The sequence below is a fragment of the Lichenostomus cassidix genome, chromosome 3, assembly GCF_008360975.1.
Source record: "Lichenostomus cassidix isolate B80296 chromosome 3, HeHo_3.0, whole genome shotgun sequence".
In the NCBI taxonomy this organism is placed as follows: Eukaryota; Metazoa; Chordata; class Aves; order Passeriformes; family Meliphagidae; genus Lichenostomus; species Lichenostomus cassidix.
The window spans coordinates 112,989,890-113,017,151 of NC_139483.1; the positions used below are offsets into that span (position 1 = coordinate 112,989,890).

General features: G+C 60.6%; 3 protein-coding genes and 3 non-coding genes across 6 annotated transcripts; 3 read left to right on the forward strand and 3 right to left on the reverse strand.

Annotated features, from left to right (window-relative positions):
- The first annotated feature begins 1,100 nt into the window (after positions 1-1,100).
- Positions 1,101-1,264, forward strand: LOC146440564 (U1 spliceosomal RNA). Its single transcript, XR_014851449.1, has one exon. It is a non-coding gene; the product is annotated as a U1 spliceosomal RNA (small nuclear RNA).
- An 839-nt stretch (positions 1,265-2,103) lies between these two features.
- Positions 2,104-2,267, reverse strand: LOC146440565 (U1 spliceosomal RNA). Its single transcript, XR_014851450.1, has one exon. It is a non-coding gene; the product is annotated as a U1 spliceosomal RNA (small nuclear RNA).
- Positions 2,268-3,897: 1,630 nt separating this feature from the next.
- Positions 3,898-4,061, reverse strand: LOC146440566 (U1 spliceosomal RNA). The gene has a single exon (XR_014851429.1). It is a non-coding gene; the product is annotated as a U1 spliceosomal RNA (small nuclear RNA).
- Positions 4,062-4,623: 562 nt separating this feature from the next.
- Positions 4,624-13,083, forward strand: TMEM214 (transmembrane protein 214). The gene is made up of 17 exons (XM_085057305.1): positions 4,624-4,846; positions 5,168-5,373; positions 6,807-6,957; positions 7,537-7,671; positions 7,794-7,876; positions 8,308-8,413; positions 8,748-8,829; positions 8,932-9,033; positions 9,144-9,285; positions 9,641-9,732; positions 9,846-9,894; positions 10,075-10,188; positions 10,501-10,618; positions 11,225-11,321; positions 11,561-11,729; positions 12,221-12,372; positions 12,604-13,083. The coding sequence occupies exons 1-17, from the start codon at positions 4,678-4,680 to the stop codon at positions 12,728-12,730; spliced, it is 2,094 nt and encodes a 697-aa protein (XP_084913431.1). The 5' UTR covers positions 4,624-4,677; the 3' UTR covers positions 12,731-13,083.
- Positions 13,084-14,417: 1,334 nt separating this feature from the next.
- AGBL5 (AGBL carboxypeptidase 5) lies at positions 14,418-26,803 on the forward strand. Its single transcript, XM_085057304.1, has 13 exons — positions 14,418-14,807; positions 15,281-15,452; positions 16,481-16,647; positions 17,331-17,508; positions 17,747-17,925; positions 18,806-19,349; positions 19,879-20,048; positions 21,375-21,510; positions 21,947-22,137; positions 23,017-23,222; positions 25,768-25,868; positions 26,136-26,182; positions 26,322-26,803. The coding sequence occupies exons 1-13, from the start codon at positions 14,611-14,613 to the stop codon at positions 26,617-26,619; spliced, it is 2,586 nt and encodes an 861-aa protein (XP_084913430.1). The 5' UTR covers positions 14,418-14,610; the 3' UTR covers positions 26,620-26,803.
- Positions 26,758-27,199, reverse strand: OST4 (oligosaccharyltransferase complex subunit 4, non-catalytic). The gene is made up of 2 exons (XM_085057306.1): positions 27,185-27,199; positions 26,758-27,044 (listed from the first exon to the last, which is right to left on the reverse strand). The coding sequence occupies exon 2, from the start codon at positions 27,041-27,043 to the stop codon at positions 26,930-26,932; it is 114 nt and encodes a 37-aa protein (XP_084913432.1). The 5' UTR covers position 27,044; positions 27,185-27,199; the 3' UTR covers positions 26,758-26,929.
- Between the last annotated feature and the right edge of the window lie 63 nt (positions 27,200-27,262).

Here is a 27,262-nt window from a genome sequence, read left to right on the forward strand (position 1 = left end):
ACGGCGCCGAGCCCGTTCCATCTTGTGCCCGGGTCGTCATTGTCGCCGAGGACAGAGGCTTTGGAGTCCCCAGAATGAACTCAGAGGCCAGCAGTGGGGGATTACCTCCTCCCATGAACGCGGCCCCGCCGGTTGGAGCGGCCAATCCCGCCCTGTTTTGCGCGGTCACGGCCAGACGGACGTTCCCCGGACCCCGGTTTGGAGGAGCGACGCCGCTGGTCCCCCCGAGACGCCCCGAGTCCCGCGGCAGTGATCGCTCCGCGGCTCGGACATATGGGAGCGATACCTTGTAGCTGAAGAGGCGTGTCTGATACAAGGGAATCAGAAGTTGAAAAATAACTTGTTAGAAAGAGCTCACCACACAATATGTCTATTGACTTAACATTCATTGTGTTTGCCAAACAAAGGACTGTGATACTCTGGAACTTCCACGCTGGCAAAAAAACAAATTTGTTGTTCTGGCCTTTGGATGGAGAGAAGGTCAGTGAAGAAGACCTTCTGCAAAGACCCCGGAACCCCTCCACAAAACAGAACTACACAAGCACAAGGATGTAAAAATGACTTTTGAACTCATAATACGAAGCGGGGATAGGCTATGCACATGTATAAGCGTCTTAGGGAACTCTATGAATTTGTAACATATAACCACATATATACCGAGCTGTACGGGACTGACAGCACGTGAGTCTTTGGAGGGCTACCTCCCACGTTCCCGGTGCTGCAATAAACATACCGGCTTTACAGCTTAAAATTATACGGGTTGTGAAGTTTTGTCTTTTTCTTAAATCATGTCCATCCAAGGGGACAGGTGAGGGACAGGGAAATAAGAGTGAGCGGCCACCGGCAGAAGGGGCAATAGAGGCGCCTGACAGACGACTAGGGGCGTGTCCATGCAAATCTGACAGCACCGCGCCGAATCACGGGACACAGCTCGCCCAAAGCCGCCGCTGCTCTCGCGCGTCCGCGGATGCTGCGCGGGGCGGAAGGTGCGGATGGAGGCGCAGCGCGGGGCTGGGTCGGTGCGGCGGGCGCGGCGGAGTGACCGTGTGTTGTGTAGGCGTGCGGTGGCTCGGGTGTGTGGGTGCGGGGTTTGGGAACTCATACTTACCTGGCAGGGGAGACACCATGATCAGGCAGGTGGTTTTCCCAGGGCGAGGCTCATCCCTTGCACTCCGGGTGTGCTGACCCCTGCGATTTCCCCAAATGCGGGAAACTCGACTGCATAATTTGTGGTAGTGGGGGACTGCGTTCGCGCTCTCCCCTGATTATGATAGTTAAAAGTAGATTGAATATGACGTAGCATTGGCTACTCCCGGGAATATCTGCATGCTTTGGTCTTGCAGTTCACTGCGGTTGCGTCTGTGGCCTGAACGAGGAGCTTCGCCCCGCGGGGATTCCCCGGAGAAAGGCAAGAGCAGCGGGATTAATTCGGCATTGAGGCCTGGGCGGAGGGTTCGGCCTCTGGCTTGCGGGGCATGTCGGTGTCCCGGCTCTATCGTTGCATAAGCGACCTGGGACTCGACCGGGGGTGACCCGGGCAGTGCTCGCAGAGCGGGACCGGCATCTCGGCGCCCTTTCCCCAGCGAGGACCAGTTTCACCGGGGTGTTTCCCTGCTCCTGCAGACACGGCGTGGGACAGGCCGGGATGATCCCGGTTCCACAGGCGGCAGCCCAGAGCGTCCCTTTAGGGATCCGCTGGCCAATTTCTGCAAGCAATGCGTCTCCCGACCGCCAGCAGCGCCTGTTCGGAAAGAGCGTCCCGGGACGCCTCTGGAACCCCAGCTATTCCTGAACCTCTCTGCCCTCCGACCCTTCCAGAGAGCTCCGGACCACTTGGGGATCGTCGCTACACCCGCAATCCCACATACTGCTGCTCCCGTATCCCTCTCCCCATCCCGATTCAGCGCCGGGCCCTCCGCTATCTTCGCATCATGACCGCCGAGCACTGCTAGCGGCGCCTGCAGTCCCCGGTACGGCTGCGGCGGTGAGAATTTGCGCTTTGACCATATACATTCAATACGCAACGTAACATTTCTGTCGGGCTTAACGAAAACTGTCTAACAAACAGCACTTAATTCAAAATCTGTTTTTGAACAAATAAATCAGGGGAGAGCGCGAACGCAGTCCCCCACTACCACAAATTATGCAGTCGAGTTTCCCGCATTTGGGGAAATCGCAGGGGTCAGCACACCCGGAGTGCAAGGGATGAGCCTCGCCCTGGGAAAACCACCTGCCTGATCATGGTGTCTCCCCTGCCAGGTAAGTATGAGTTCTCAAACCCCGCACCCACACACCCCAGCCGCCGCACGCCTACACAACACACGGTCACTCCGCCGCGCCCGCCGCACCGACCCAGCCCCGCGCTGCGCCTCCATCCGCACCTTCCGCCCCGCGCAGCATCCGCGGACGCGCGAGAGCAGCGGCGGCTTTGGGCGAGCTGTGTCCCGAGATTCGGCGCGGTGCTGTCAGATTTGCATGGACACGCCCCTAGTCGTCTGTCAGGCGCCTCTATTGCCCCTTCTGCCGGTGGCCGCTCACTCTTATTTCCCTGTCCCTCACCTGTCCCCTTGGATGGACATGATTTAAGAAAAAGACAAAACTTCACAACCCGTATAATTTTAAGCTGTAAAGCCGGTATGTTTATTGCAGCACCGGGAACGTGGGAGGTAGCCCTCCAAAGACTCACGTGCTGTCAGTCCCGTACAGCTCGGTATATATGTGGTTATATGTTACAAATTCATAGAGTTCCCTAAGACGCTTATACATGTGCATAGCCTATCCCCGCTTCGTATTATGAGTTCAAAAGTCATTTTTACATCCTTGTGCTTGTGTAGTTCTGTTTTGTGGAGGGGTTCCGGGGTCTTTGCAGAAGGTCTTCTTCACTGACCTTCTCTCCATCCAAAGGCCAGAACAACAAATTTGTTTTTTTGCCAGCGTGGAAGTTCCAGAGTATCACAGTCCTTTGTTTGGCAAACACAATGAATGTTAAGTCAATAGACATATTGTGTGGTGAGCACTTTCTAACAAGTTATTTTTCAACTTCTGATTCCCTTGTATCAGACACGCCTCTTCAGCTACAAGGTATCGCTCCCATATGTCCGAGCCGCGGAGCGATCACTGCCGCGGGACTCGGGGCGTCTCGGGGGGACCAGCGGCGTCGCTCCTCCAAACCGGGGTCCGGGGAACGTCCGTCTGGCCGTGACCGCGCAAAACAGGGCGGGATTGGCCGCTCCAACCGGCGGGGCCGCGTTCATGGGAGGAGGTAATCCCCCACTGCTGGCCTCTGAGTTCATTCTGGGGACTCCAAAGCCTCTGTCCTCGGCGACAATGACGACCCGGGCACAAGATGGAACGGGCTCGGCGCCGTTCTGCCGCCCTCCCGCCTGGGACTGAAGTACAGAAGACAGCTCAGCGGCACTTGAGCAGCCCTTCGGGTGGGGGTGCAGGAGAAGGGGCTGAGGTAACCCCCAGATCCCCCCAGCAGGTGACACCCATCGCGTCCAGCAGAGCACAGGAGTTGTGCCCTTACCACCTCACTCCGGCTGAGTCTGCTTTGAGTTAACTCCCTTCCCAGTGCTGAGGGCACGCTGAGCCTTGAGAATGATCTGTGGGGGAGAACAGAGACCACCCCCGACCCCTGCCGCTCTGGGGGTTGCTCGGGTTCCTGCCCTGCGCCCACGACTTTCCCTGGAGATGTTCCTGGATTACAGAAAAGGTGACGCAAAGGAGAATGGTTCCTACAATACAGCAGATTGCGTCCTGCGTACGCTGCGATCACCTTGCGCTGAGCAAGCAGGTGTGTTCGAGTAGCTAAACCAGTAACGAAACTTGTAGCATATACCGGGCCAGAGCGTTTTTGTAGTGGTCCACTGCAGATCTATTATTAACCAAAAAGATCAGGGGAGAGCGCGAACGCAGTCCCCCACTACCACAAATTATGCAGTCGAGTTTCCCGCATTTGGGGAAATCGCAGGGGTCAGCACACCCGGAGTGCAAGGGATGAGCCTCGCCCTGGGAAAACCACCTGCCTGATCATGGTGTCTCCCCTGCCAGGTAAGTATGAGTTCTCAAACCCCGCACCCACACACCCCAGCCGCCGCACGCCTACACAACACACGGTCACTCCGCCGCGCCCGCCGCACCGACCCAGCCCCGCGCTGCGCCTCCATCCGCACCTTCCGCCCCGCGCAGCATCCGCGGACGCGCGAGAGCAGCGGCGGCTTTGGGCGAGCTGTGTCCCGTCATTCGGCGCGGTGCTGTCAGATTTGCATGGACACGCCCCTCACCCACAAGGCTCCGCCCCCACGGGATCCGGTGGGTTCTGCTGGCGCAGCGCGAGGGGTGTGGCCACGCCCCCGCCGTTCGGCCCCGCCCCCGCCGTTCGGCCCCGCCCCATCGTCTGTTTAATCAGCATGGCTCCGCCCACCCGCGCGAGGCTCCGCCTTTTCTGCCAGGAAAGGCCGGGCTGTGGGCGGAGCCAGCGGGGGGCGGAGCGCGCTCTGACCCCGCCCCCGAGCCGCGGCCACTCTCAGCCAGTCACGTTTCCCGGCGGGGCGGGGCGGGGACGTGGCAGCAGGCGCGCGCGGCGCGTGTGCGAGCGCGCAGCCAATCAGCAGCGGCGGCGTGCGCACGCGCTCTGACCCCGCCCCGGCGCCGCCGCTCGCGCTCCGGGTCTCGATGGCGGCGGCGGGAGCAGCCCCGGGTTCGGGTTCGGGTTCGGGCACGGCCGGCGCCGGTCCCGGGCGCTGGGAGGTGGTGCGCAAGGGCCGGCGGGGGCCCGCGGGCGGCACCGCAAGCCGCCGTGCCCTGGGAGAAGCTAACGCTGGTCGCGCTCTACCCCTGCCCGGTGAGTGTCAGCGGCGGCGGGTCCCCGGCAGGGTCTCGGTGGGGCGGGTGGCGTTTCCCGGCGGGTCCCACAGGTCCGGGAGGGGCTGCCGGGGCTGGGCCGGCTCGTGAATGTCTCCTCCGTGGGTGTGGGAGTGTTCTGGGGCTGTGGGGCCTTGGGGGATGCTGTGCACCAGGCCGTGGGCCCTCGCACACCGTGGGCAGCCCGAGGCCGTGGGCGGGGGGCCGCGGCTGGCTCGTCGTGCCCTCGGTCCGTCCCCATCCCCCCGCGTTGCCGCTCCCCACGGCGCCCTCTGCCACCCCTTCCCTCTCCCGTTCCCAGCTCCCATCGCCACCTCCAGCACCATCTTCCAGCTGGGCTTCGAGCGGGCGCTGCGGAAGCAGAACAAGGAGCAGGTGCCCCCCGCCGCGGCCCCCGAGCCACCGCCGCGGAAGCAGCACTCGGGGAAGAGTGGGAAGAAGGCACCGGGGAACGACGCTGGTGCCAAACAGGGCAGGTGCCGCTCGCTGGAGGAAGCCTTGAAAGCTGTGAGTGTGCCCGGCTAGGCCCCGGCTCGCGTGGGGTCACGGAGCTGGAGCACCGGGCCCGTGTTCCCAGCTGCATTCCAGCTGCCTCAGGTGCCGTTCAGTCTGGCAGATGGGAGCAGGGCAGAGCACAGTGCCCTGTCCCGCTTCAGCCTCACTGCACAGGCTCATCTCCCCGTGGGCCACACGGGAGGAGCTGCCTCGTGCTGGAGGCAGCAGACACAGTGGCAGGAGGTGGCTGGAAGGGAATTTCTGGTTCCTTCCCTCACCCACTCCCTGCCTGTGTCTGGGAAGAACCCTAAGGAAGCTTTGTGGTGGCTGGAGCCTCCTCCCTCTCTCAGTGGTGGGGCTCTGGGAGTCAGTATTGCAGCTCCTGTGCTCCAGCTGGATCTGCAGAACCTGTCTGTGTCTGTCCCACCTGTCCTGGCCATGTCTGAGCACAGAGGGCTCCAGAACAGGCCCAGATGGGCTTTGTTGGAGTAATGTGTCCCCAGGGATGGCAGTTGTTGCCTACTTGGCTCCTCCCCTGCCCCAGGGTCTTACATCCCCCTCATGCCCTGGGATCTCCACTCCCCCTCCTACAAGGGGTTTCCCTCTGCTTCCCTCTGCACTGGGTGGGTGTCCCCTCCATCCTTCCAGTGGTTCTCCACGTCCAGCTTTTGCACACAGTGACAGTTTGTGCATGACTGTGTGGGATTCCTGTGTTCCCAGGGGAGGGTGGCAGCCAGAGGTGTCCCTGTGCTCAGCGGTGACAGACACTGTGTGACCATGCCAGGTCACTGATGGGGGTTTTGGGGGCGTTTGTTTCCTGCTGTGGCAGCAGCTGGTTTGTGTAGAATTCCTCTTGCAAAGCGGGGCTGAGGCAAAGTGCCCAAGGACACCTGGCTCAGTAGGCAGTGGGAATATGTTCAGGCTCTCAGAGTGTGAGCCTTGCAGCAAGCCCTGATGGAGTGGCCCTGCAGATGATCCAAGTGTAAAACCAGGGAATGAGCATGTCTGGGCAGTGGTGGGGGAGAGGGGCAGGAGCTACTGCTGTGCACCTGGTTGACACTACTGGGTTGTTCACCAGGTGGGTTTTGTTGCTTGTGGCTGTTTCTTCCCTGGGGGGTCCAGGTGTGGACTGCAGACCAGCCATGGCTGGGATCACCTCAGGCTTATCCTTGCCAAGCTGCAACCATGAGGGAGCCTTTAGCAGTGCCAACATGTGCCAGTGCACACTGATGGGCTCACTGGCTGGGAGCTGATTGCCCCAGACGATCCTCTGCCCCAGGGATCCACCCTTTCCATGTGGGAAGGGTGACCTTCTTGGGATGGAGGTGGAAACATTTCCCTCTGTGCCCTGTGGCCCCTTAGGAGTCAGAGTTAACTTTCTCCTTCCCATGCTTTTTGCCCAGTTGTGTTCATCTTGAGTTGAGTTTGTCCATCTGTCACTTCAGCTGGACCTGGCAGATCTGCAGAAGGAGCTGGGAAAGAGTCGGAGTGTGTTCCCTGAGAACCCCTCGGTGTGGGTGAAGGACCTGGCTGGGTACCTCAACTACAAGCTGCAGGCGCCCACGAGTGACCCCGTGCTGAGCCAGCACCCCCACGGTCCGTGTCCTGCTGCCAGCTGGGAGTGGTTGGGGTTCTGATCCTTTGTTAACAAAATGGGGAGTATTTACTTGATTCTGGGCTGTGCCCACAACTTTCTTCCCTTGGCCACAAACGCGGTGAAATTGCCCATACATTTGTCAAATTGGAGGCTTCCCCAGTCACCCCTTCTCCATAGGGATCTGTGACCTCTGCCTGCTGTTGTGGAGTTTGGGAATTCACTCACAGCTATCCACCCTCAACTGCTGGAGGGATGCAGGGGCAGAATTGCCATCTCCTATGTGATCAGTTGGTCACCACTCACATTGAGCATGTGTCGTTTGGGGTGCTAAGGGGAAAGGGAACAAAGTATCCTCTCCAGGCCACAGCATCAGCGTTTAATAGGAAGCCATCCCTTGGGGCTGGATTAGCTGCCTCTGATGCAGAATCACTGAGGAGGGGGCTGGTGCTGCCCAGGTGATGTGAGGATGAGGCACTCCCTGTGCCTGCCTCACACTGGGCTGGTTCCTCCAGCTGCTGGAACTCTCCAAAACAAAACTGCTCCCTCACTAAACTGCTCCCTCTCTCTTGCCACCCTAGACTATCCATACTGCCTGGTGAGCAAGGAGCTGAGGAGCATCATCCGGTCCCTGCTGGGAAAGGCGTCAGGTGTGCTGGAGCTCTTCTTTGACCACTGCATCTACACCATGCTGCAGGAGCTGGACAAGACCCCAGGTGAGCACCCCAGAGCTCCCTTTTCTGCCCACTGGTTTTTGCTCCTCCTTGCCTGTTTGGAAGGTCTTTGTAATTCCTCCATGGAGGCCATGGCTGAGCAAGACCCCCCATCTCCTTTCCAGGGGAGTCGCTGCATGGGTACAGGATCTGCATCCAGGCACTTCTCCTAGACAGGCCCCAGATTGCCACCACCAACCTGGGCAAGGTGAGCTGGGGTGAGCCAGATTTGTGGGTGCTTTAAACCTGGTGGTGCTGCTCATCCATCCTATGCACAAAGTCCTTTGTATCTCTCTGCCCTGCCCTGCAGAGGGACCAGTGTCTCCAGTGGGTTCTGCCTGCCCTACTCAGCAGCCCTGGACCCCCAGGTCTGGGCTTGGGATTCCCTCTGTCCCCCCAGCACCACTGCACCACCAGTGCTGAGTTTGGGCTTCCCCTTGCCCCGTCAGCAGAAATGCACTCCCAGGGTTGGGTTTGGGGCTCACCCTGTTCCCCTAGAACGGCTCCTGGCCTCACCTGGAGCTATGGGTCCCTCCCAGGGGCTGGGGGCCCAGGCACTGCTGGTCCCATGGCTCCATGCTTAGTTGGGCCGGGATGGGTTGCAGCTCTTCCCAACTAATGTGTCCCATCCTCCTGCAGTACCTGGAGGTGTTGCGCTCCCACCAGAACCGGCCAGTGAAGTGCCTGACAGTCCTCTGGGCACTGGGACAGGCCGGGTTCACCAACCTCCATGAGGGCCTGAAAGGTGAGAGCCAGTAGCAGCAGGATGGGGTCCCCTCCTGGGACTGCCAGTGCACCTCCACTCCTGCTGGTAGTATTGCTTAGGGGTGGGAAAAGGTCGGGAAAGATCCTTAAGATCTGGAATGTAGCTTCCCCCAGCCAGCACAGGAAAATGGCTGGATCATGAGAGGAACCATCCTGCCTGCAAGGACAGAGAGCATGCTGCTCCACTGTTCTGCAGCACAGCTGCCCTGAAGCCCTTCCCAAGGGATGTGCCTGCCTATCTGCTGGCTGGTTTGGGTGGTGGGTTGCCCTGGTGTAGGGATAGCCTGGCTGGACCCCTCTGCCTCTCCCCGCAGTGTGGCTCGGCGTCATGCTCCCAGTGCTTGGCATCAAGTCCCTGTCGCCGTACGCCGTTTCCTACCTGGACCGGCTGCTGATGTGAGTGACACCCTGTGTCCCGCTGGGAACAAGGGGGCTGGATGCTTGGAGCTGGCTCTCCCCTTACCAGCCCCTGCAGTAGCTCAGGGCTCTGTTCTGCAGGATGCACCCCAACCTCACCAAAGGCTTTGGCATGATCGGCCCCAAGGATTTCTTCCCCCTCCTGGACTTCGCCTTCATGCCCAACAACTCGCTGTCCCCCAGGTACTCTGGCCCATCCATCCCCATGCAGCCGTGCTGGAAGGTGGGCCCTCAGTGCCCCCTTGTGCCATGCCACAGCCCCCAGCCCTCGGCAGCTCCGCGTTCTCTCCCAGCCTGCAGGAGCAGCTGCGGCGCCTCTACCCCCGCCTGAAGGTTCTGGCCTTTGGTGCCCGGCCCGAGGCAGCCCTGCACACCTACTTCCCCTCCTTCCTCTCCCGAGCAACACCCACCTGCCCACCTGCCATGAAGAAGGAGGTGAGCCTGGCATGGGGGGCATGGGCTGCATTTGGTGGTGCCATGGAGTTGTGGCAGGGCAAGCATGTGCTGTCACGAGGATGGTGATGGCAGGGCAGGGGTTGTGCTGCCTGCTCCCAGGGGCTAGGAATCATCAAATCATAGAATGGTTTGGGTGGGAAGGGACATTGAAGACCATCCAGTTCCACCCCTCTCCATGGACAGGAGTGCCAGAGTTGTGTTTAGTGCCTCAGCAGCTGGCTGGATGTGGGAGGTGTGGGGGTGGGTGGCTGTGCCAGGGTACAGCCCGGGGCATGGGGTGTCTGGTGGGCCGAGGTGAGGTTGTGCATAATGTCCTGCTGTGCTCCCTCCCCAGCTTCTGACTTCCATGAGCCAGTGCCTGAGCCTGGACCCGCTGAGCTTCAGCGTCTGGAGGCAGCTCTACACCAAACATCTGTCTCAGTCCAGGTCAGTCCACACCGTGGCTCCAAGAGGAGTCAGTGTTCATCTGCGGAACCTTTGGGACTCCTAAATTCCTTCTGGGAGCTCCTGACCAAGCCCCATGTTCTCCTTTCCCCCAGTCTGCTGCTGAACCACCTCCTGGAGTCCTGGGAGAGCAGCAGCAAGAAGGTAGAAGTGAGCTGTGGGACAGGGATGGTTGTGGGGTGGGAGAATGTCCCTGTGTTGGTGCAAGAGGTCCCTGAGATGGCAGTGTCCCCATGCGACCTGCGATTGCCCTCCTGGTGCTGTGGCAGCTCAGGGGGTTGGTGGGGATCTGGGGTTCCTGACACAGCTCCTGCTGTCCCCAAGGTGCGTCAGTCGCTGCAAGAAACGGTTCGTTCCTTCAAAGTGACAAATGAGGAGCTGGCGGCCAGAGGGACTGGAGGGGACCAGGATGTGGCTGCCTGTGACTCTGCCTGCAAGGTGAGGGACAGCATGGGCGGATGCTGCCTGGTGTCATCCAGCCACCAGATTTCAGCTCTGTGCAGGGACTCTGGTTTGCCCCTCATGCCACCGGCAAGTGCCACGCCCAGGTCCCACAGTGACACACGTGCAGGACACACCAGGGACAGATGTGCTGGCCCCTGGCCAACTCCCCAGCTGCTCAGCAAATGTCACTGGTCCCCACTGGGAAGCCGGGGGCGGATGCTGCCAGAGGGCAGCACAGCCTTGCTGAGGTCTCCTCAGTGTCGGGACCCCGCTGTGATGGTGACAGGGTCTTGTCCCTCTGCCCAGGAGCTGCTGCGCAAGATGAAGGGCCGGGGCTTCCCCTGGTCACGGCTGCTGCTTGTCCTCCTGGTCTTTGCCACTGGCTTCTTCCTGCACGATGTGCGGACACACGGCTCCTTCCAGGGTATGGTGGGGATTCATGGAATCGTAGAATAAGCCAGGTTGGAAAAACCCTCTGAGAGCATCAAGTCCAACCATTCCCCAGCACTGCCAAGGCCACCACTATCCTGTGTCCCCATGTGCCACATCCACACGGCTTTTTAAATCCCCCAAGGGATGGAGACTCCATCACTGCCCTGGGCAGTCTGGACAGCCCTTTCCATGGAGAAACTGTTTTTTGTTTACAACCTAAACCTTCCCTGTCACAACTTGAGACTTTTTCCCCTTGCTCTGCCAAGGAACGTTGTTGACGTCAAACCTGTGGCTGCTCCCCTGAGCAAAGCCTCTCTGGTCCCTGCCTTTGTTCTGTGGCTGCTGTGAGCAGTGGGACCTGTCCATCTGTCCAGCTGGGGGGTATTGGGGGATGCAGGGTCTGCAGGCAGACTGCCTCTGCCTGTTCCCCCTTGGGAGGGTCTCCCTGCTCAGGGGCTTCTGTCCCTCTGTCCCCTCCTAGAGCATCTCCCCAGCACAGCACAGCTCTAGCCACATGTCCCTGCAGAGTCCTTAGGGACAGACCAATGTGTGTTCCCGCAGCCAAGGGCCACTCACAGAACACACTTGTCTCTTGCAGCTTCCTCTTCCGCTCAGCTGCTCCGCTCCTCCGGCGTCCTGCCTGCCTCCCAGCTGGCCTGGCAGAAGGTGTCCCTTGGCTGCCTCGAGGGCTACAGGTCTGTGACACCAGCGTGAGCGGGTGGCTGGGGTGAGGGGGGTGAAGCTGTTGTGCAGCACAGTGAGGGCTTGGGAGGGAGCTGGGAGCTGTTCTGCAGCTCTGCCTCGAAGCACTTTCAGCTCAGACTGGAATTCTCTGCCATTCACGCCGTGGTGGCAACTCTGTGCCCATGTACTCTGTGTTGGTGCCACTGGTCCTGTGGTCCAGCACTGCCCTCACCTGAGGACTCCCTTGCAGGTGGCTGGAGCACAACCTGGCCCACCACGGTTCCATGGCTGTGTCCATCCTGCAGCCACAGCTGAAGCTGCTCTGGGAAGCTAGTGGTGAGGTGGCCCGGGATGTGTCCCAGCAGTGCAGCTCCCTGCTCTCCTGGCTCCACGGCAGCCTGCCCTGGCTCAGTGACTGGGTAAGTGGGGGCTGCCAGGGCTGGAGGAGACAAGGAATGCCAGTGTTGGGCTTGTTGGACTGGGGAATCTGTATTAGGGAAATACACGGGAAGGCCTGAAGTAGGACGATGATGTGTCTGCCACTGCTTCTGGCAGAAGCCCCCCACTGCTGGGGTTCTGGGAGGGGGGCAGCCCCACAGCAGGTCTCTGATGCTGTCTGTCCTCCTGTGGCACCAGCCCATGCCGGTTGCTTCCAGTGACTGTGGAAGGGAGAGGGCTCAGAAAACTCCAAAGGCCAGCATTTTGGTGGCAGTGGGGTAACATCAGTGTCTCAGAGTGAGTGCCCTGTCTGCTGAGAGCCGGAGAAGAGGGAAGGTGGGGAGGGCTCAAGGATGCTGGAGGAGGGAGGAGTGAGATGGGACCATCATGGGTAACGAGGACCCCAGACCCTCGCTGTACCCAGACCTGCTGGGGGGTTGGTGTTCACCCCACACTGTCTCTGCTCCTGCAGCTCCAGAACCGGCTCCCCGAGTCCCTCCTGCACTTCGCCGAGTGTGTGCGCGAGCTGCTGCTGTTCCTGGTGCGAAGCTGCCTGGTGCCACTGCTGCAGGGCCTGGCTGCGGTGCTGCAGCGGGGCTGGCAGCACTGCCTCGACTCCTGCAAGTGAGCAGCCCCTGCTGCATGATTCCCCTTGGGCTCTGCTCCCCCAGGGGCTCCATCCCTTGGTGCCACAGTCACATCTCTCCCTGTGCCGGCTGGGGTTGTCCCCCTCATCCTTCTCTGTAGACCCAGCACCAGGGCTGGTGTCATCCTGCCCAAGGGGCTCCTGTATCCCCTATGTCACCCCTTCTGGCTCTGACACCCCCCTCTAATCCCTTGTTCTTGCTTTTCCAGTGGGGAGCTGACATGGGCGTGCATGAGGGACCACTTGATGAGCTTCACCTATTCTTCTTGGATTTACCTGCAAAACACAACCCTGGCCCTCAAAAACTGGGCTCTGGCCATGATTTCTGGACACTGAGCTGCTTTCTGGAGGTCACACCACCTCCCAAAGTTCTAGCTGCCAAGGAGTATCCAGAGTGCAGCAGGATGTGTGACAGAGGCATCGAGGGCAATGCCCACAGGAACTTTGGGTCAATTGGGGGCTTTTGGGGGAGATTTATTCTTTTAGGGGCCAGGGAGACACACATCCAGGTTTTTCCACACCCTGTGACCACTTTGGCTTTCCCTGTACCACTGCCCTGGGTGGGTGAGCCCCATCCCCTTGTGCTTTGCCTGCTTACAGGATCAGGGGTGGACACCTGGAGCCCCTCATCTCCCCACCTCTTCCCACTGGTGAATGAACTGATTTATTTTATTATTTTTTCCTTATAATTGCTCCATATGCTTTATTATTCTTCCTTATTATTGAAGACATCTGTGCATGATGGGGAGGAGGGGCTGTCCAGACCCCCCTGCACCCCCATTCCCAGCCCATTTTTGGCGGGGAAGTACATTTGTCCCCACAGCCCACCTTCAGGGCTGCCTTCCCACCCAAAATGGGAGGAACGGTGCCTGGGTTGGACCCTGCATGCTCTGCCTGGGGTGGTTTAAAGGGGTCAAAGGAGTTGCTTGTGCCATGTGGTGCCACCCCATGGGTCGACTCTGGGGGTGGAGTGTCCGTGTGGTGTGTGGGAGGTGTCAGGTTTGAACCCCCCTTCTGTCAGTGTTGGTGTGTATTGGTATGGGTGTGCCTGTGTTCTTACAGGTGTATGTACATGTAGGGGCACCTGTGTGCACACCTGGATTGGGCACCTACACGTGTCCGTGGCTGCATGCACACGTGTGCTCCATGTATGTGTCCATGCACAGCCCTGTGTGCCATATACTCACCTGTGTCTGTGCTTGTCCATGTACACCCCCTGTCCATGTACACCCCCTGTCCATGTACACCCCGTGTCCATACACACACCCTGTGTCCGTACACACCCCTGTCCATACACACACCCCCTGTCCATACACACACCCCCTGTCCATACACACACCCCTGTCCATACACACTCCCTGTCCGTACACAGTCCGTTTCCGTGCACACCCCTGTCCATACACACTCCCTGTCCATGCACACCGCTGTCCATACACACCCCCTGTGTCCATACACGCACCCCGTGGCCATGCACACCCCTGTCGATACACACCCTGTCCGTACACACCCCTGTCCATACACACCCTGTCGGTGCACACCCCTGTCCGTGCACACCCTGTCCATACACCCCCGGTGTCCATACACACCCCTGTCCATACACACACCCCTGTCCATGCACACCCCTGTCCGTGCACACCGCTGTCCGTACACACCCGGTGTCCGTACACACCCGGTGTCCATACACACACCCTGTCCATACACACACCCGGTGTCCATACACACACCCGGTGTCCATACACACACCCGGTGTCCATACACACACCCCGTGTCCATACACACACCCTGTCCATACACACACCCGGTGTCCATACACACACCCGGTGTCCATACACCCCCGGTGTCCATACACACCCTGTCCGTACACACCCCCTGTCCATACACACCCGGTGTCCATACACACACACCCCGTTTCCGTGCACTCCCGTCCGCGCGCACACAGCCGCCATCGCCATCGCCGCCGGCGGGGAGCCCAGCGAGGGGCGTGGTCAGGGCAATTGGGGGCGTGGTCTTGTGAGGGGTGTGGTCACGCGGGGGCGTGGTCAGGGCGGAACTGTGCCTCCAGCGCCGCTGCGGCCGTTGCCGGGGCGCCAGCCAATGGACGCGCACATTGCTGGAAGGCGGCAGCCAATGGCCGCGCGCGTTGCTGTTGCCGGGCGGCCCGTACCGGCCGTCCCGCGGCCGTCCCGCGGCGATGCCGGTCCCGGCCTTGCCGGACCATGGAGATCCGCTGCGGGGGTCTCCTCTTCAGCTCCCGCTTCGACTCGGGGAACCTGGCACACGTGGAGCAGGTGCGCCCGACAGAGCCGGGGAGCGGCCCCGCCGCCCGCGCCAACGCGCTGCCCGCTGCCGACTACGAGTTCAACGTGTGGACGCAGCCCGACTGCGCCCACACTGAGTATGAGAACGGCAACAGGTACCGCTGGGCGGGGAGACCGGGAAAGGGCTACTGGAACCGGGCGGGGGGGGGCAGGGTCGGGGTTACCCCGGGAAAGGTTCTGGCGGTAGCCCGGGAGTGGCTGGTGCGGTGTGGGGCTGTCCCTGGAAGGGGGTCGGTGGGGCTGGGGGGCTGACGAGAAGGGCTGGAGAAGCCGGTGGCATCAGAGGTGCTTTTGGAGGGGGTTCGGGGGGCTGTGCCCTCCCCAGGAGGTCAGACAGGTTCTGGCGGGACTGGGTGGTGCCGTGTAGGGGTGCCTCGGTAAGGGGGGTCGCTGAAGAAAGGGCTGGGGGAGGTAGCAGGGTCAGAGGTGGCCTGGGAGGGGTTCGGGCGGACTGATTCTGCCCTCCCCGAGGCTCTGACACGCTCCTGGTGGGTCGGTGGAAGAGACACCGGAGAGCTCGGGGACCCCCAGGCAGGGGCTGAGGCGGCGCCTCTTTCCCCCTCCCCAGGTCCTGGTTCTACTTCAGCGTACGGGGTGGGGCCCCGGGGAAGCTGATAAAGCTGCATATCCTGAACATGAACAAGCAGAGCCGGCTGTACGCTCAGGGCATGACCCCCTTCGTGCGCACCCTGCCCGTGCGCCCGCGCTGGGAGCGAATCCGGCAGCGGCCCAGCTTCCAGGTGAGCGGGAGGGATGGTCCCTGTGCTGGGGACAAGGGTCAGGCAGCCGGGAATCCTGTGCTCGGGGCAGGGGCAGCTCTGGGGGCAGGGACATCCTTTGCTTCCTGCACTGGGGTGATCCCCAGATTCTGCTGGGTTGGTGAAGCAGCTGGTTTGTTACTGGCATTTCCAAGGGAGGGTGGAAGCAGTGACTGCCCATTCCCAGGGCCACACACTCAGGCAGGAGAGCTGGGGCTGGGCACAGGCTGCCGTGGGGTGTTTTTCCTGGGGAAATGCCAAACTCCATCCCAAGCACTACTCGTGCTTTCCGTCCCCTTCAATGGGAGGCTGGAAATCAGCTCTTTGTGGCAGCAGTGCTGCTGCCCCGGTGAGGGGCACATCTGGAGGTTGGGGGGAGCCCCAGGGGCACAGCTGAGGGGTGAGAGCCCTGGAAGGCACAGCCAAGGGGTGAGACTCCTGAGAGATTTCTTTGGTCTGGTAGGAGCTGCCCAGGGGAGTTGTGGTCTGAGCCCTCCTTGCTCCCAACGGCTGTGGGGATGCAGCAAGCCCCCCAACACCACTCTGTGTCACACAGAACAGGGGCTAGAGAGAATCATTTAGTCCTGGAATGGTTTGGGTTGGAAAGGACCTTAAAGTTCATCTTGTTTCCAAACTTGCCATGGGCAGGGACACCTTTAACTAGACCAGGTTGCTCCAAACCAAGGTTGCACCTTCTATTGGACCAGCCTTTCCAACCTGGCCTGGAACATTTCCAGGGACAGAACATCCCTCCCTCTTCCTAACAAAGGACAGGGCAGCTGTGGTTTGGCCAGTGGGATGAGCAGAGACCTAAAGGTTCTGCAGGGAACAGCCCAGCATGTCGAGACATGAGTGGAGCCAGCTGGATGGTGATTCCCATGGGGATAGCCAAGGGCGGGTGGCCACAGGCACCCCCAATGCCTGATGGAGGCCAGAGGAGAGCGATGAGTGCTGTGCTAGGGTACCTCTACCCCTGTGTCAGAGCCCAGCCCTCTCCATGTCTGTCACAGGTAGTGGAGACACAGTTTGTGCTGTCCTTCGTGCATCGCTTCCTGGAGCACCGTGGGGCCACCACCTACTTTGCCTTCTGTTACCCCTTCTCCTATACTGAGTGCCAGGACATGCTGGCACAGCTGGATGGCCGCTTCCAGGACTGCAGGCACATGTCCCCCAGCAGGTGTGCCTCCCCTGTCCCCCTTCCTGGCTCTTGTCCCCCTTTTCTGGCCTTGTCTCTTCTTCCTGGTGTGTGCCTGCTTGTGTTTTTTCCCTTGGGGAAGCTCTGTCTGCAGCAGGAGGGTTGCTGTGCCCTCCCCATAGCTGCCTGGCCCATGCTTCTCTGCCCCAGCTCTGTATAAGCAGTGACAGCAGCTTGCCCTGTGCTACCCACAGGACTCCAGAGGATCCATTATTGGTCTGGAGCCCAGTCCCTCCTGCCAGGATGAGTTATCTCCCTCATAGGATGAATGCCTTGGAACCCAGTCCTTCCTGCTGGAATGGGTTATCTCCCCGGTGGGATGAATCCCTCAGTGCCCCAGCCCTCCTGCTGGGATGCATTATCTCCCTGATGGGATGACCTTCTGTGCTAAGAACCCACTGCTCCCACAGCCGGGGGATGTTGGGCAGTGCAACCTCCAGCCCTGGGCTATCTTCTTTACCCTGAAGGAATGGCTGCTTGTGTTCCCAGCAGACTCTGAGGGTATCTGGCAGGGAGCAGCCTAGATGTGGGGGTGGTCCTGCTGGGGCTGGGGCTGCTCAGCTCCTGGGGCACAGAGCTGGGGCTGCAGGTGCAGAGAGCACTCCCAGCCCAGCTGGGAGCCCCCTTGCTCCTGGGGCTGGCTGAGATCCCTTCTCACCCCACAGCCCCCTCGACTCAGTCTACTACCACCGGGAGCTGCTCTGCCACTCTCTGGACAAGCTCCGTGTGGACCTGCTGACCATCACCTCATGCCATGGCATGCAGGAGAAGCGGGAGCCTCGGCTGGACAAGCTTTTCCCAGACACCAGCACACCCCGGCCACGTTGCTTCACTGGAAAGAGGGTGAGAGACCACACTGGCATTGGGGCTGTGTTGGGGGTCGGGGACCAGGAGCCCCCGTGGTGGCTTGTGTGTTGGCACCTTAGTGCAACCCCCATGTCTGTGACCAGAATGGTGCCATGTCCCCAAGGGCTGGAGCGTTTGGGCAGAGTTTTTGGAGCAAAGTCTGTGAGACCCTTCCCCATCACAGCATCCGGGGGCAGACAGGACGCTCCCTTCACCTCTGTCTGTTTGTCCCCAGGTGTTTTTCCTCAGCAGCAGAGTCCACCCAGGAGAAACCCCCTCCAGCTTTGTCTTCAATGGCTTCCTGGACTTCATCCTGCGGGAGGAGGATCCCCGTGCTCAGATGCTGCGGCGGATGTTTGTCTTCAAGCTCATCCCTATGCTGAACCCCGATGGGGTGGTGCGGGGTCACTACCGGTGAGTGCAGGGCCCAGACAGGCTGTCCTGGCTAGGACCCTGCTCTGTGTTTCATGGGATCATTTGGGTTGGAAAAGTCCTCCAAGACCATTGAGTCCAACCATTCGCCCAAGAAAAAGAAGCAGAAACCATTTATTTGAATATTGATTGATAGATGTGGCCAAAGGTGAGTGTCCTTCACTGATGGATGTAAATATGGAAAAGGCTGTGAGTTTGCTGAAGAAAGGATCTCAGAAAGATGGTAAAATTTATAAAAATCATAGAATTGTGCATTCATATGGATTAGAAAAGCCCTGTGAGACCATTGAGTTCAACTATCCCCTAGCACTGCCAAGGCCACCACTGACCCATAGCCCCAAGTGCTACATCCACATAGCTTTTAAATCCCTCCAGAGATGGGGAATGCACCCCTGCCCTGAGCAGCCTGTGCTAAGGCTAGACAGTCCTTTCCACAAAGAAATTGTTCCCAATATCTAACCTAAATCTCCTCTGGTTCAGCTTGAGGCTGTTCCCCTCTGGTCCTATCCCTTGTTCTCCAGGAGCAGAATGTGACCCCCACATAGCTACCCCCCCTTGTCAGGGAGTTAAAGAGAGTGACAAAGTCCCCACTTGAGCCTTCTTTTCTCCAGGCTGAGCCACTCCAGCTCCCTCAGCCACTCCTGGTGCTCCAGACCTTTCCCCAGCTCCATTCCTTTCTCTGGGGGGATCATGCAGGGCTCTGCCTCACTGAGTTTCTCAGTGCTCTGGCAGCTTCTGGCCATGAGGGTTGGTTTGGCCGTTGTACTCCAGGACAGAGCACAAAGCCCTCAGCATTCCAAGGTGAGCTCAGTTCTGCTGGGGCACCCTGGAAGGTCCTCAGGTCACTCTGCTCTCTCTGCAGAACTGACTCCCGTGGGGTGAACCTGAACCGGCAGTACCTGCACCCCGATGCCGAGCTGCACCCCGCGGTGTACGGAGCCAAAGCCATCCTGCTCTACCACCACATCCACAGCCGCGTCCTGCCAGGCTCTCCGGACTGGAGGACGTTTGTCTCCCCTCTCAGCACCAGCTCGCTGAGCATAAAATCTCCCAACTCTCCCGTCCCGGCCGTGGAGGCCGCATTATCAGAGCTGGACAAAACCAACAACCTCCGCAACTCCCCCAGCACCTGGCTTGCCAGCACCCACTCCTGCCCAGCTCAGGATTCCCGGCTGTCAGACAGCACAGAGCAAGCCGCCTGGATCCTCCCATCGAGCCACACCACCGAGCACTGTGAGGAGGGGTCGTGGAAGCCTCCCCCAGCCCCCATCCCCGAAGCTGCTGAGCCCCCAGAGCCTATTGCACCCCGGGACAGTGGCCTGGCCTACTATGTGGACCTGCATGGCCACGCATCCAAGCGCGGCTGCTTCATGTACGGCAACAGCTTCAGCGATGAGAACGACCAGGTGAGGGTACAGCTGGAATCCAGGGCTGCTGTGGCTGCCAGGACCCTCCTGCTGCTCTGCCCACTTCCTATGGGCCCCAATGCTCCCTCCCACTTCTGGGAGAGGGGCGTGGAATTCCCTGTCGCAGTTCCTTCCTTTTCCTTCTCCTTTCCTTCCTTCCTCCTCCTTTTTCTTCTTCTTCTTCCTCTCTCTCATCCCCTCGTCTGGTGACCTGGGCAGCAGGAGGTCTCAGGTTCCCCCTGGGAGCTGGCATGGGCCAGCAGCCAGCTGCCCCTCTGAGGGATGAGGGTGGGGGAGAACCATGCCGCTGGGCTCCCTCCTCTCCTCCCAGCTGACTGTCAGGAGAGCCCATCGGGAGTTGGGCAGGGCGTGGAAAGCATCCCCTGAGCACTAGCTTTGTGAGACCCTAGAAGTGGGTAGAGTGGATGCAGCTGACCCTGGTGCATCCCTGAGCTCAGCACTGGTCCTACTGGAGCAGGATGAGCAGCCAAGGGCCCCCATCACCCCTGCTGCTCCCTGCACTCTGCAGGTGGAGAACATGCTGTTCCCCAAACTCATCTCCCTGAATTCACCTCACTTTGACTTCACGGGCTGCAACTTCTCGGAGAAGAACATGTACGCCCGGGACAAGCGGGACGGGCAGTCCAAGGAGGGCAGCGGGCGTGTGGCCATCTACAAAGCCCTGGGCATCATCCACAGGTAGGGCAGCACTGGGGAACCCATCTGGCCTGGCACTTGAGTACTTGTGGTGGGTGTGGGTTGTTGGACAAAGGGGGAACCAGTTCTGTGGGACAGCCACGTCCCGTGTGGCTCCAGAGCAGGACAGCAGAGGCTGGGCCTGGTCATGCTGGCTGCTGCCATGTTCCTGAGACACAGGCTCAGCCAGTCTCCTTTCCTTCTTGTCCCTCCCAATCCCTTCTGCAGCTGCTCTGGCTTTTCCTCCCTGCTCTCACATGGCTTTCTGAGGGGAATTCCCCTCTTTCCTGGGTGTTCTTGTCTGTATTGAGCTGTAATTAAGTAGAGTTGCTGTGGGCACAGCATCCCCATGGCTGTGTGTGAGATTCCAATGTTGGCCCATCGGTGGTCCTGTGAGTCGGGGATTCCTGTGATCCACCCCTCTCCCACATGGGATGGGATCCTCCTGGCCCATTCCTGTGCTGGGAACATATCACTGGCTGAGGCAGCCAGACCCACAGACTGGAGGTTCTGAGTTTCCTCAGTTTTTGCTGTGTACTTTGCTGCTGCTTCAGCACCAGTCCAGCCCCACAGGAACAAACACACACACAGGGGTTTGGGCTTGGGTTGCTGGGGTACTTTGCTATGTGACTGATCTGGAGCAGCTCAGGTTTTTGATCCAACAGCAACATCCCAAAAAGTGCTGGGACTGCTCATGGTGCATATGTGGTCCCTCAGGCAGACCAGGATAGAGCTGCTTAGGTTTTGTGATGTACTGACCCTGCAGCTATCTCTGGGCAGTGGGACAGACGGGAGCCATCCCAACTGGCAGCTCCTAGGCCCCATTTCTGCATCCCTCCTCCTCTGGGAGGACTTGCTCTGAGACACCTTGAGCGTCAGGGGAAGGCTGTGGCTGCCCACTCCCTGGATTGTTGGTGTTGGTATCAAATAATTCCCTTTTTACGCCCATCAGGGACATCCTCGTTCCCCAGCACCTTCCAGAGGTGACCAAGAGGTCCCCTCACAGGGACCTTGGCACTCTGGGTGCCACCCTCAGGGCCCCGTGACATCCATCTCAAATTCCCATCACGCTGATCTCTGGTGCATCCATGCATCCCCACACAGGGCATGGGCCATTCCTGCCTTTAGAGGAAACCATCCTGTCCCCAAAACCCTGCCACTTTCCTGGCACTTCTGTGTCCTTTGGAGCAGGACCCCCTTCCTGGTGCAATGGGACCTCCTTTCCAGTGCCCTGAATCTGCTGAATTGGCTCTCCCAGGGTGACGTGTGGGATGACCCCAGCCCTGCCGTGGGTCTGTGGGGTAACAGGGGCTCTCTTGTGCCCCACAGCTACACCCTGGAATGCAACTACAACACAGGGCGCTCAGTGAACAGCATCCCGGGGGCTTGCCATGACAATGGCCGTGCCAGCCCCCCGCCACCACCTGCCTTCCCTTCCCGATACACCGTGGAACTCTTTGAGCAGGTACAGGGGGTCAGTGGAACCTGGGTGTGGACTGAGATCCAGAGGGTGGGCTGGGATCCAGGACTGGGGTTTCTTTCCTCCACTTGCCTTTCTTCCTCAAGCTCTAGGGAACTGCCCCTCTCCCCAGTGCTGCCACTCCCTGGCATTCACCCTTCCCAGAATCCCCCTTTCCTGGTGTCCTTGTCTCCCCCCATGCCCCCCTCTTCTCCTGGTGGCCTCCTCTCCCTTTGACACCCTCACTGCTGCCCCTCTCCCCAGTGCCCCCCACTATATCTCTCCTTCCCTGTGTCCTCCGTGCTTCCCCTCTTCCCATGCCTCCCTTCTTACTGTTTCACTGTGCCCTCTCATGCTCACCAGCACACCTCTCTCTTGTGCTCCACATTCCTGTTCCTCCTGTCTCCTCGTGTCCCCCTGACCTGTGGCCTCTCTCGGGCAGGTGGGACGGGCGGTGGCAGTGGCGGCACTGGACATGGCTGAGTGCAACCCCTGGCCGCGGATTGTGCTCTCAGAGCACACCTGCCTCGGCAACCTGCGTGCCTGGATGCTGAAGCACGTGCGGGGGCTGCGCAGCACCACTGGGGGCTCGCGGAGGAGAGGAGGTGCCAGGACCCCCCCCAGGAGCTCCACGTAAGGGCCGGCGGGGCGAGCGCGGGAGCTGCAGGATAACGGCACTTAGAGATGATAAATGTCCCCAAGTGAGTCACCTGCCAGGGTCACCTGCCCTGGCCCTAGTCCTGCCAAGTTCCAGGAACCTGCAGGTGTCAGTCCTGCTCTGAGCCATCAGCCAAGAGGGGCAAAGAGTGGTTGGGGTTCACCTGCCCCAGTAACCTGGGAAGTGCTGCATCTCCTCCAGCACTGGACAGGGATGGGAGAGGCTGAGGGAGCTGGGAGGCTCAGCCTGAACAAAAGGAGGCTCAGGGGGGCCTTCTTCCTCTCCATAGCTCCCTGACAGGAGGGTGGAGCCAGGAGGGTGGGCTCTGCTCCCAGGGAGCACAGGACAGGACAAGGGGAAGTGGCCTCAAGTTGTGCCAGGGGAAGTTCAGGTTGGATATTGGGAACAATTTCTTCATGGCAAGGGCTGTCCAGCACAGGGCGCCCAGGGCAGGGGTGGAGTCTCCATCTCTGGAGGGATTTTAAAGCTGTGTGGATGTGGCACTTTGGGACATGGCATAGTGGTGGCATTGGCAGTGCTGGGGAATGGTCAGATGGTCTCTCAATGGTCTCTGAGGTCATTTCCAACCTCAGCAATTCCGTGATTTGGGACTGGGGCTGAGAAACAGTGCTGGGACAGTGATATACAGCGCAGGGCACTGGGGCTGCAGTTCTCAGGGACAGTTCTAGTGACATTCTTGTCCCTAGCTGTTCACCAGATCCTGGAGAGAAGTCCAGGGCTCTGCCAGATGTGGTGCCACAGCCACTCAGCTCTCAGTGCTGGGCTGTGATGGTGGGTGCAGAGGGGTGCCCCCCACACCGTGCCAGGCTGACCCCCATCTCTCACCCCTGCAGTGGGCTGCCCACCTCGGCCTCTGACTACGCCCTGGCCCGTGCCAGGAGCTTCAGCAACGGCACCAGCGGGAGCGGGGGCAGCCAGCAGGACTCCCCACGGATCCGAGCCTCCCCCAGCTTCACCTTTGGCAGCCCCAGGCCCTCAGCCACCGCCATGGCCTCCCAGAGCCCCCCGAGTGGCGGCAGCACCCCAGCCCCAGGCAGAGGTAAGCCAGGCTGGGGACCCTTCACGCGCCTGCTGTGGCGCCTGTCAAGCTGCTGTGCGGAACCACGGCTCTGAGGGAGCTCAGCACCAGCATGGCCCAGGCTCGGACACAGTGACAGTGGGTTTGTGTGGAACAGTGAGTGTGAGGGCCCCCTGTCCTCACAGGCCGGTCCTGAGCAGGGTCAGGGCTGACATGCACAGCAACACCTGCAGTTTTACAGCCCAGCTGAGCTCCTGCCCTACTTACAGTCCTTCAGCCCTGGCTGGGCAAGAGCTGCTGCTGCTCCACTGGGCTATGGGGGACCCTGGGCACTGGGCCTGCAGGGAGATGCCTCCCCTCCAGTGCAGGGACCAAGGGGCTTCTAGAGAAGCCAATGCAGAAAACCTCTGCTCAACTTCCCGCTATTCCCAAAGCATTCCTGAGGCCAGCAAGGACACACCAAAGTGCCTTTCCCCTCCCTAGGCACTGACTGGGAAACAGTGGGTTGGGACCTGTGGCTGTGGTGAGGTGGGCTGGCAGGGGGCACTGGGGGTTATCCAACATGCAGAGAGTCCCCTCTGGTGGGGGCTGATGGGCCGCAGGGGGTGCCAAAGTCAGGCAAGACACTGGCTATGCCCCCTATGCTAGCATCGCCACCGTGAGGCAGGGGCTCAGGGCCACAAGGCACAGGCAGCGGCAGGGGAAGCCCTGCAGCTCTGTGCTTCCATCCACTGTGGGCCTCAGCCCTGGGGGCACCATCCTCCAAAGCCTCCTGCTGCCCAGAGCTGGGGGTGCAAGCCGGGGGCAGGTGCCTGCCTGTGTGCCTGGGTGCGCCTGAAGCTGTGCTGTTGATGAGCTCTTTGTTCCTCTGGTGTCTGTCGCATTGTCCTCGGGGTTTGCTGCCCAGCCCTCTGTCATGACTGTGTCTTGTCTGCCATGAGAACATGGTGGGGAGGAAATAAAAGGCTGATGTTCTCATGGGCACGTTGTTCCGTCTGTTCCTTTGGCCGGGCTCACCTAAAGCGACCCCTGGCCCCATCCCTGGCTGAAGGGACTGGGGACAGTCAGGGGTGTGAGCAGGAACAGACTCTGTGAGCTGGAGGGGCAGAGCCTGGTCCATGGGGTCCATGGGATGGATTGGGTGGGGTTTCCTGCCTCCCTGGCCCATGGTCCCCACTGGCACAGCCTCCTCCAGCACAGCGACCAGCACAGTGAGTGCTCCATGGGACATTGCACCCTCATGCTGCCTGACACTGGGACCAGGACCCAGCTCTTCCTCCCCTGCCCTGGCATCAGCTTGACCTGCTCCTCACCTGGCCACCCCAGACCTCCACACTCCAGCTGCCGGTTGCTCTCCTGCCACCTCCTCCCACTCTCCACCTGTGAGGGGGCCAGCATTGTCAGCACCACTGTGTCCTCACAGGAATCGTGGCCCAGGGCTGCTCTGACCCCATGGCTTGGCTTTCCAAGGCCTGCACTTGTGCCCTCATGCTGGCTGTGCCATCCCAGCCTCTGCCCTCCTGGGTATGCTTGGAGGTGTGATGAGGTGGGGGCTGGATGGCACAGGACAAAGACCCTGTTGCCCTGGTTTTGTCCCATCCTTCCCCTTCTTCCCCATGTCCCACTCCATCCTGGCCACACACACAGGAGCCTAGACCTGTGTTCATGCTAGCATGAGGGGGTTGCTGCCAGACCCACAGTGACACCCTGAGCTGCTGTTGGCCTTTGCTGGCTGAGGTTGGTCACCAGATTGTGCTATTTTAGTCCAGGTGAAGTCAGCTGCCACTTGCTGGTACCTCCACTGGCAGCAGGAGCTTTGGCACATCCTGCCCAGCACAGGCCCCTGCTTGCAGGGTCCCATTTGCTGCAGGGTCTGGCCCTGGCTTCACCCCAGTGGGCAACACACCCCTCACCCCCACCTCACTTGTTCAGTGGGGTGGGGAGAAAACTGGGCTGGGATAAAGACTGTTTAACTGGGTGAGCAGAAGCTGAGAGCAGAGGTGAGGCAACTCACATTTTCCTTCAGTGCTGTCCACTTCAGCCAGGCCCCCAAACACCCTCCTTTTTACCCCCAGCTTCCCTGGCTGAGCAAGTGTTCCATGCTCCAGGACATACCCTGGTTCAGAGGGCATGGTTGTGCCCCCAGGTCCTCACTCCTAGGTAGGCCTGGGCACCACAGTCACACCAGTGCCATGGGACAGCAGGCCAGGAACTTGGCTGGAGCTGGGGGCAGTGATGTGCAGGACCAGCCAGCACAGGTGGGGTAGAGCCCATTGCACTGGCAGTGCAAGCTGGGATTGAGCTCTGTGCCCACCACAGCCTCCCACCAGCACTGGCCACTGCCAGGGCAGCCCCTCAGTGCTGGCTGTGCGGTGAGGCCTGGCCCTGGCAAGGCTGGCAGGGAGGGGGACTTGGTGTGTGGCCACTGCAGGGTACTGTGTCACTACGCCTTGCCAGTGTGCCCCATGATGGCTCCATGCCCAGGGTGGGCGGCTGGTGACTCCACTGTCACCTGCAGAGAGCCCCTCACCAACGTGGACTGAACTTTGTCTCTTCTGTCACACAGGGACTCTGCCTGAGGGCACCCAGGCAGCACTGAGCACCAGCCACGGACCACAGGAGGCCCAGCAAGGTGTGGAAGAGCCCCAGGGCATGGCACCGCTGCAGGTACTGAGGCACCAGCAGGGAAGGAACCTGGGAGCACAGCAGGGCCTGTGCCCTGGGAAGAGGCTGCCCCATGACTCTGCTGGCTGGCCTTTTGGGGAGGACATATTTGGGGGGCTGTCCTAAAGACTGGGAGACCCTCAGGGGCAGGGAGCCTTCCCACCTGTGAGGCTCTGCCAGGTGTTTCTGTCCCACATACCTTTCCCCAAGACATGGGAAAACCCCAGGGACAAAGACCTGGCACTGATCCTCTTCTTCCCTCTCCCCCAGGTGCTCCCAATGAAGCTGAATGCCCGGAGAAACCCGGAGAGGCCTGGGTAGGCACTGCTGCCAGCTCTGGTGTGGGGTCATCTCAGAGTCCTTGCTGACAGTGGGGCAGTGGGAGCCCTGAGCCACGAGAGTGGTTGGGGCCGCCAGTAGCACTGTGCCTCACTAACACCAATTTCTGTCCCACAGGGCTCTGCCTGGAGGCCCCCGTGCCCCCCGGGGGCGTGCTGAGCGCCGAGGGACGCTTCCGGTGCCGGGGCAGGGGCCTGTGCCCTCAGGTACAGCCCCACAGTACCGGAGGGCTGCAGCACGGGCAAGGGTCCCCCGGCCCTGCTCTGCCCCGTGCCGGCAGCACTTGGACAAGGGCTGTGGTGGCAGCGAGGGGACTGAAGTCCCCCTGCCCACGCCGCTGTCCCCCACCACAGCACCCGAACACCGGTCCCCACTTGCCCAGCTCCTCCCGACAGCTCCCCTCCTCCTACGCTGAGCCACCCCGTCCTGTGCCCGCGCCCGCTGCCCCGGCCCGGCCCGGCTGAGGGACTCCCGGTGCTCCCACACATCCCGCTCTTCCCTGCGGGCCCGGAGGAGAGGCCCGGGGCGACGGAGGGTTTATGACGTCACACGGTTTTGTCGTGTATCATCGTGTTTCTGTTAAAGCTGGTTTGGAAGAAGCTCGGCCTCGCGCCTCTCGGGGCTCCGCGCTCAGCTCCGCCGGGGCATGGCGGTGCGGCCCCGCGGCAGGGAGGGGCGGTGCCGGGGCGGTGCCGGGGCGGTGCGGAGGTTCACCGGGGGTTCCCTCACTCCTGCTTCTTGGGGTTGTTGACGGCCACATAGTGGTAGAGGACGACGAGGAGGAAGAGCGAGACGCCCAGCATGTTGGCGAAGATGGCGAGCTGCACGTCCGTGATCATCCTGCGGGGAGGGGGAACACAGAGGCTGGCACCCTGCAGGGACCCGCGGGGGACGCCACCCCCAGCAGGACCCGCTAAAGGCCCCTCAGACCCCAGAGTGGGTCCTTCCCACCCCACCGCAACCCGCGGCTCTGTTCCTGCCTGGGACCCGCGCTGTCCCCGCGCTGTCCCCGCGCTGTCCCGCGCTGTCCCCGCGCTGTCCCCGCGCTGTCCCGCGCT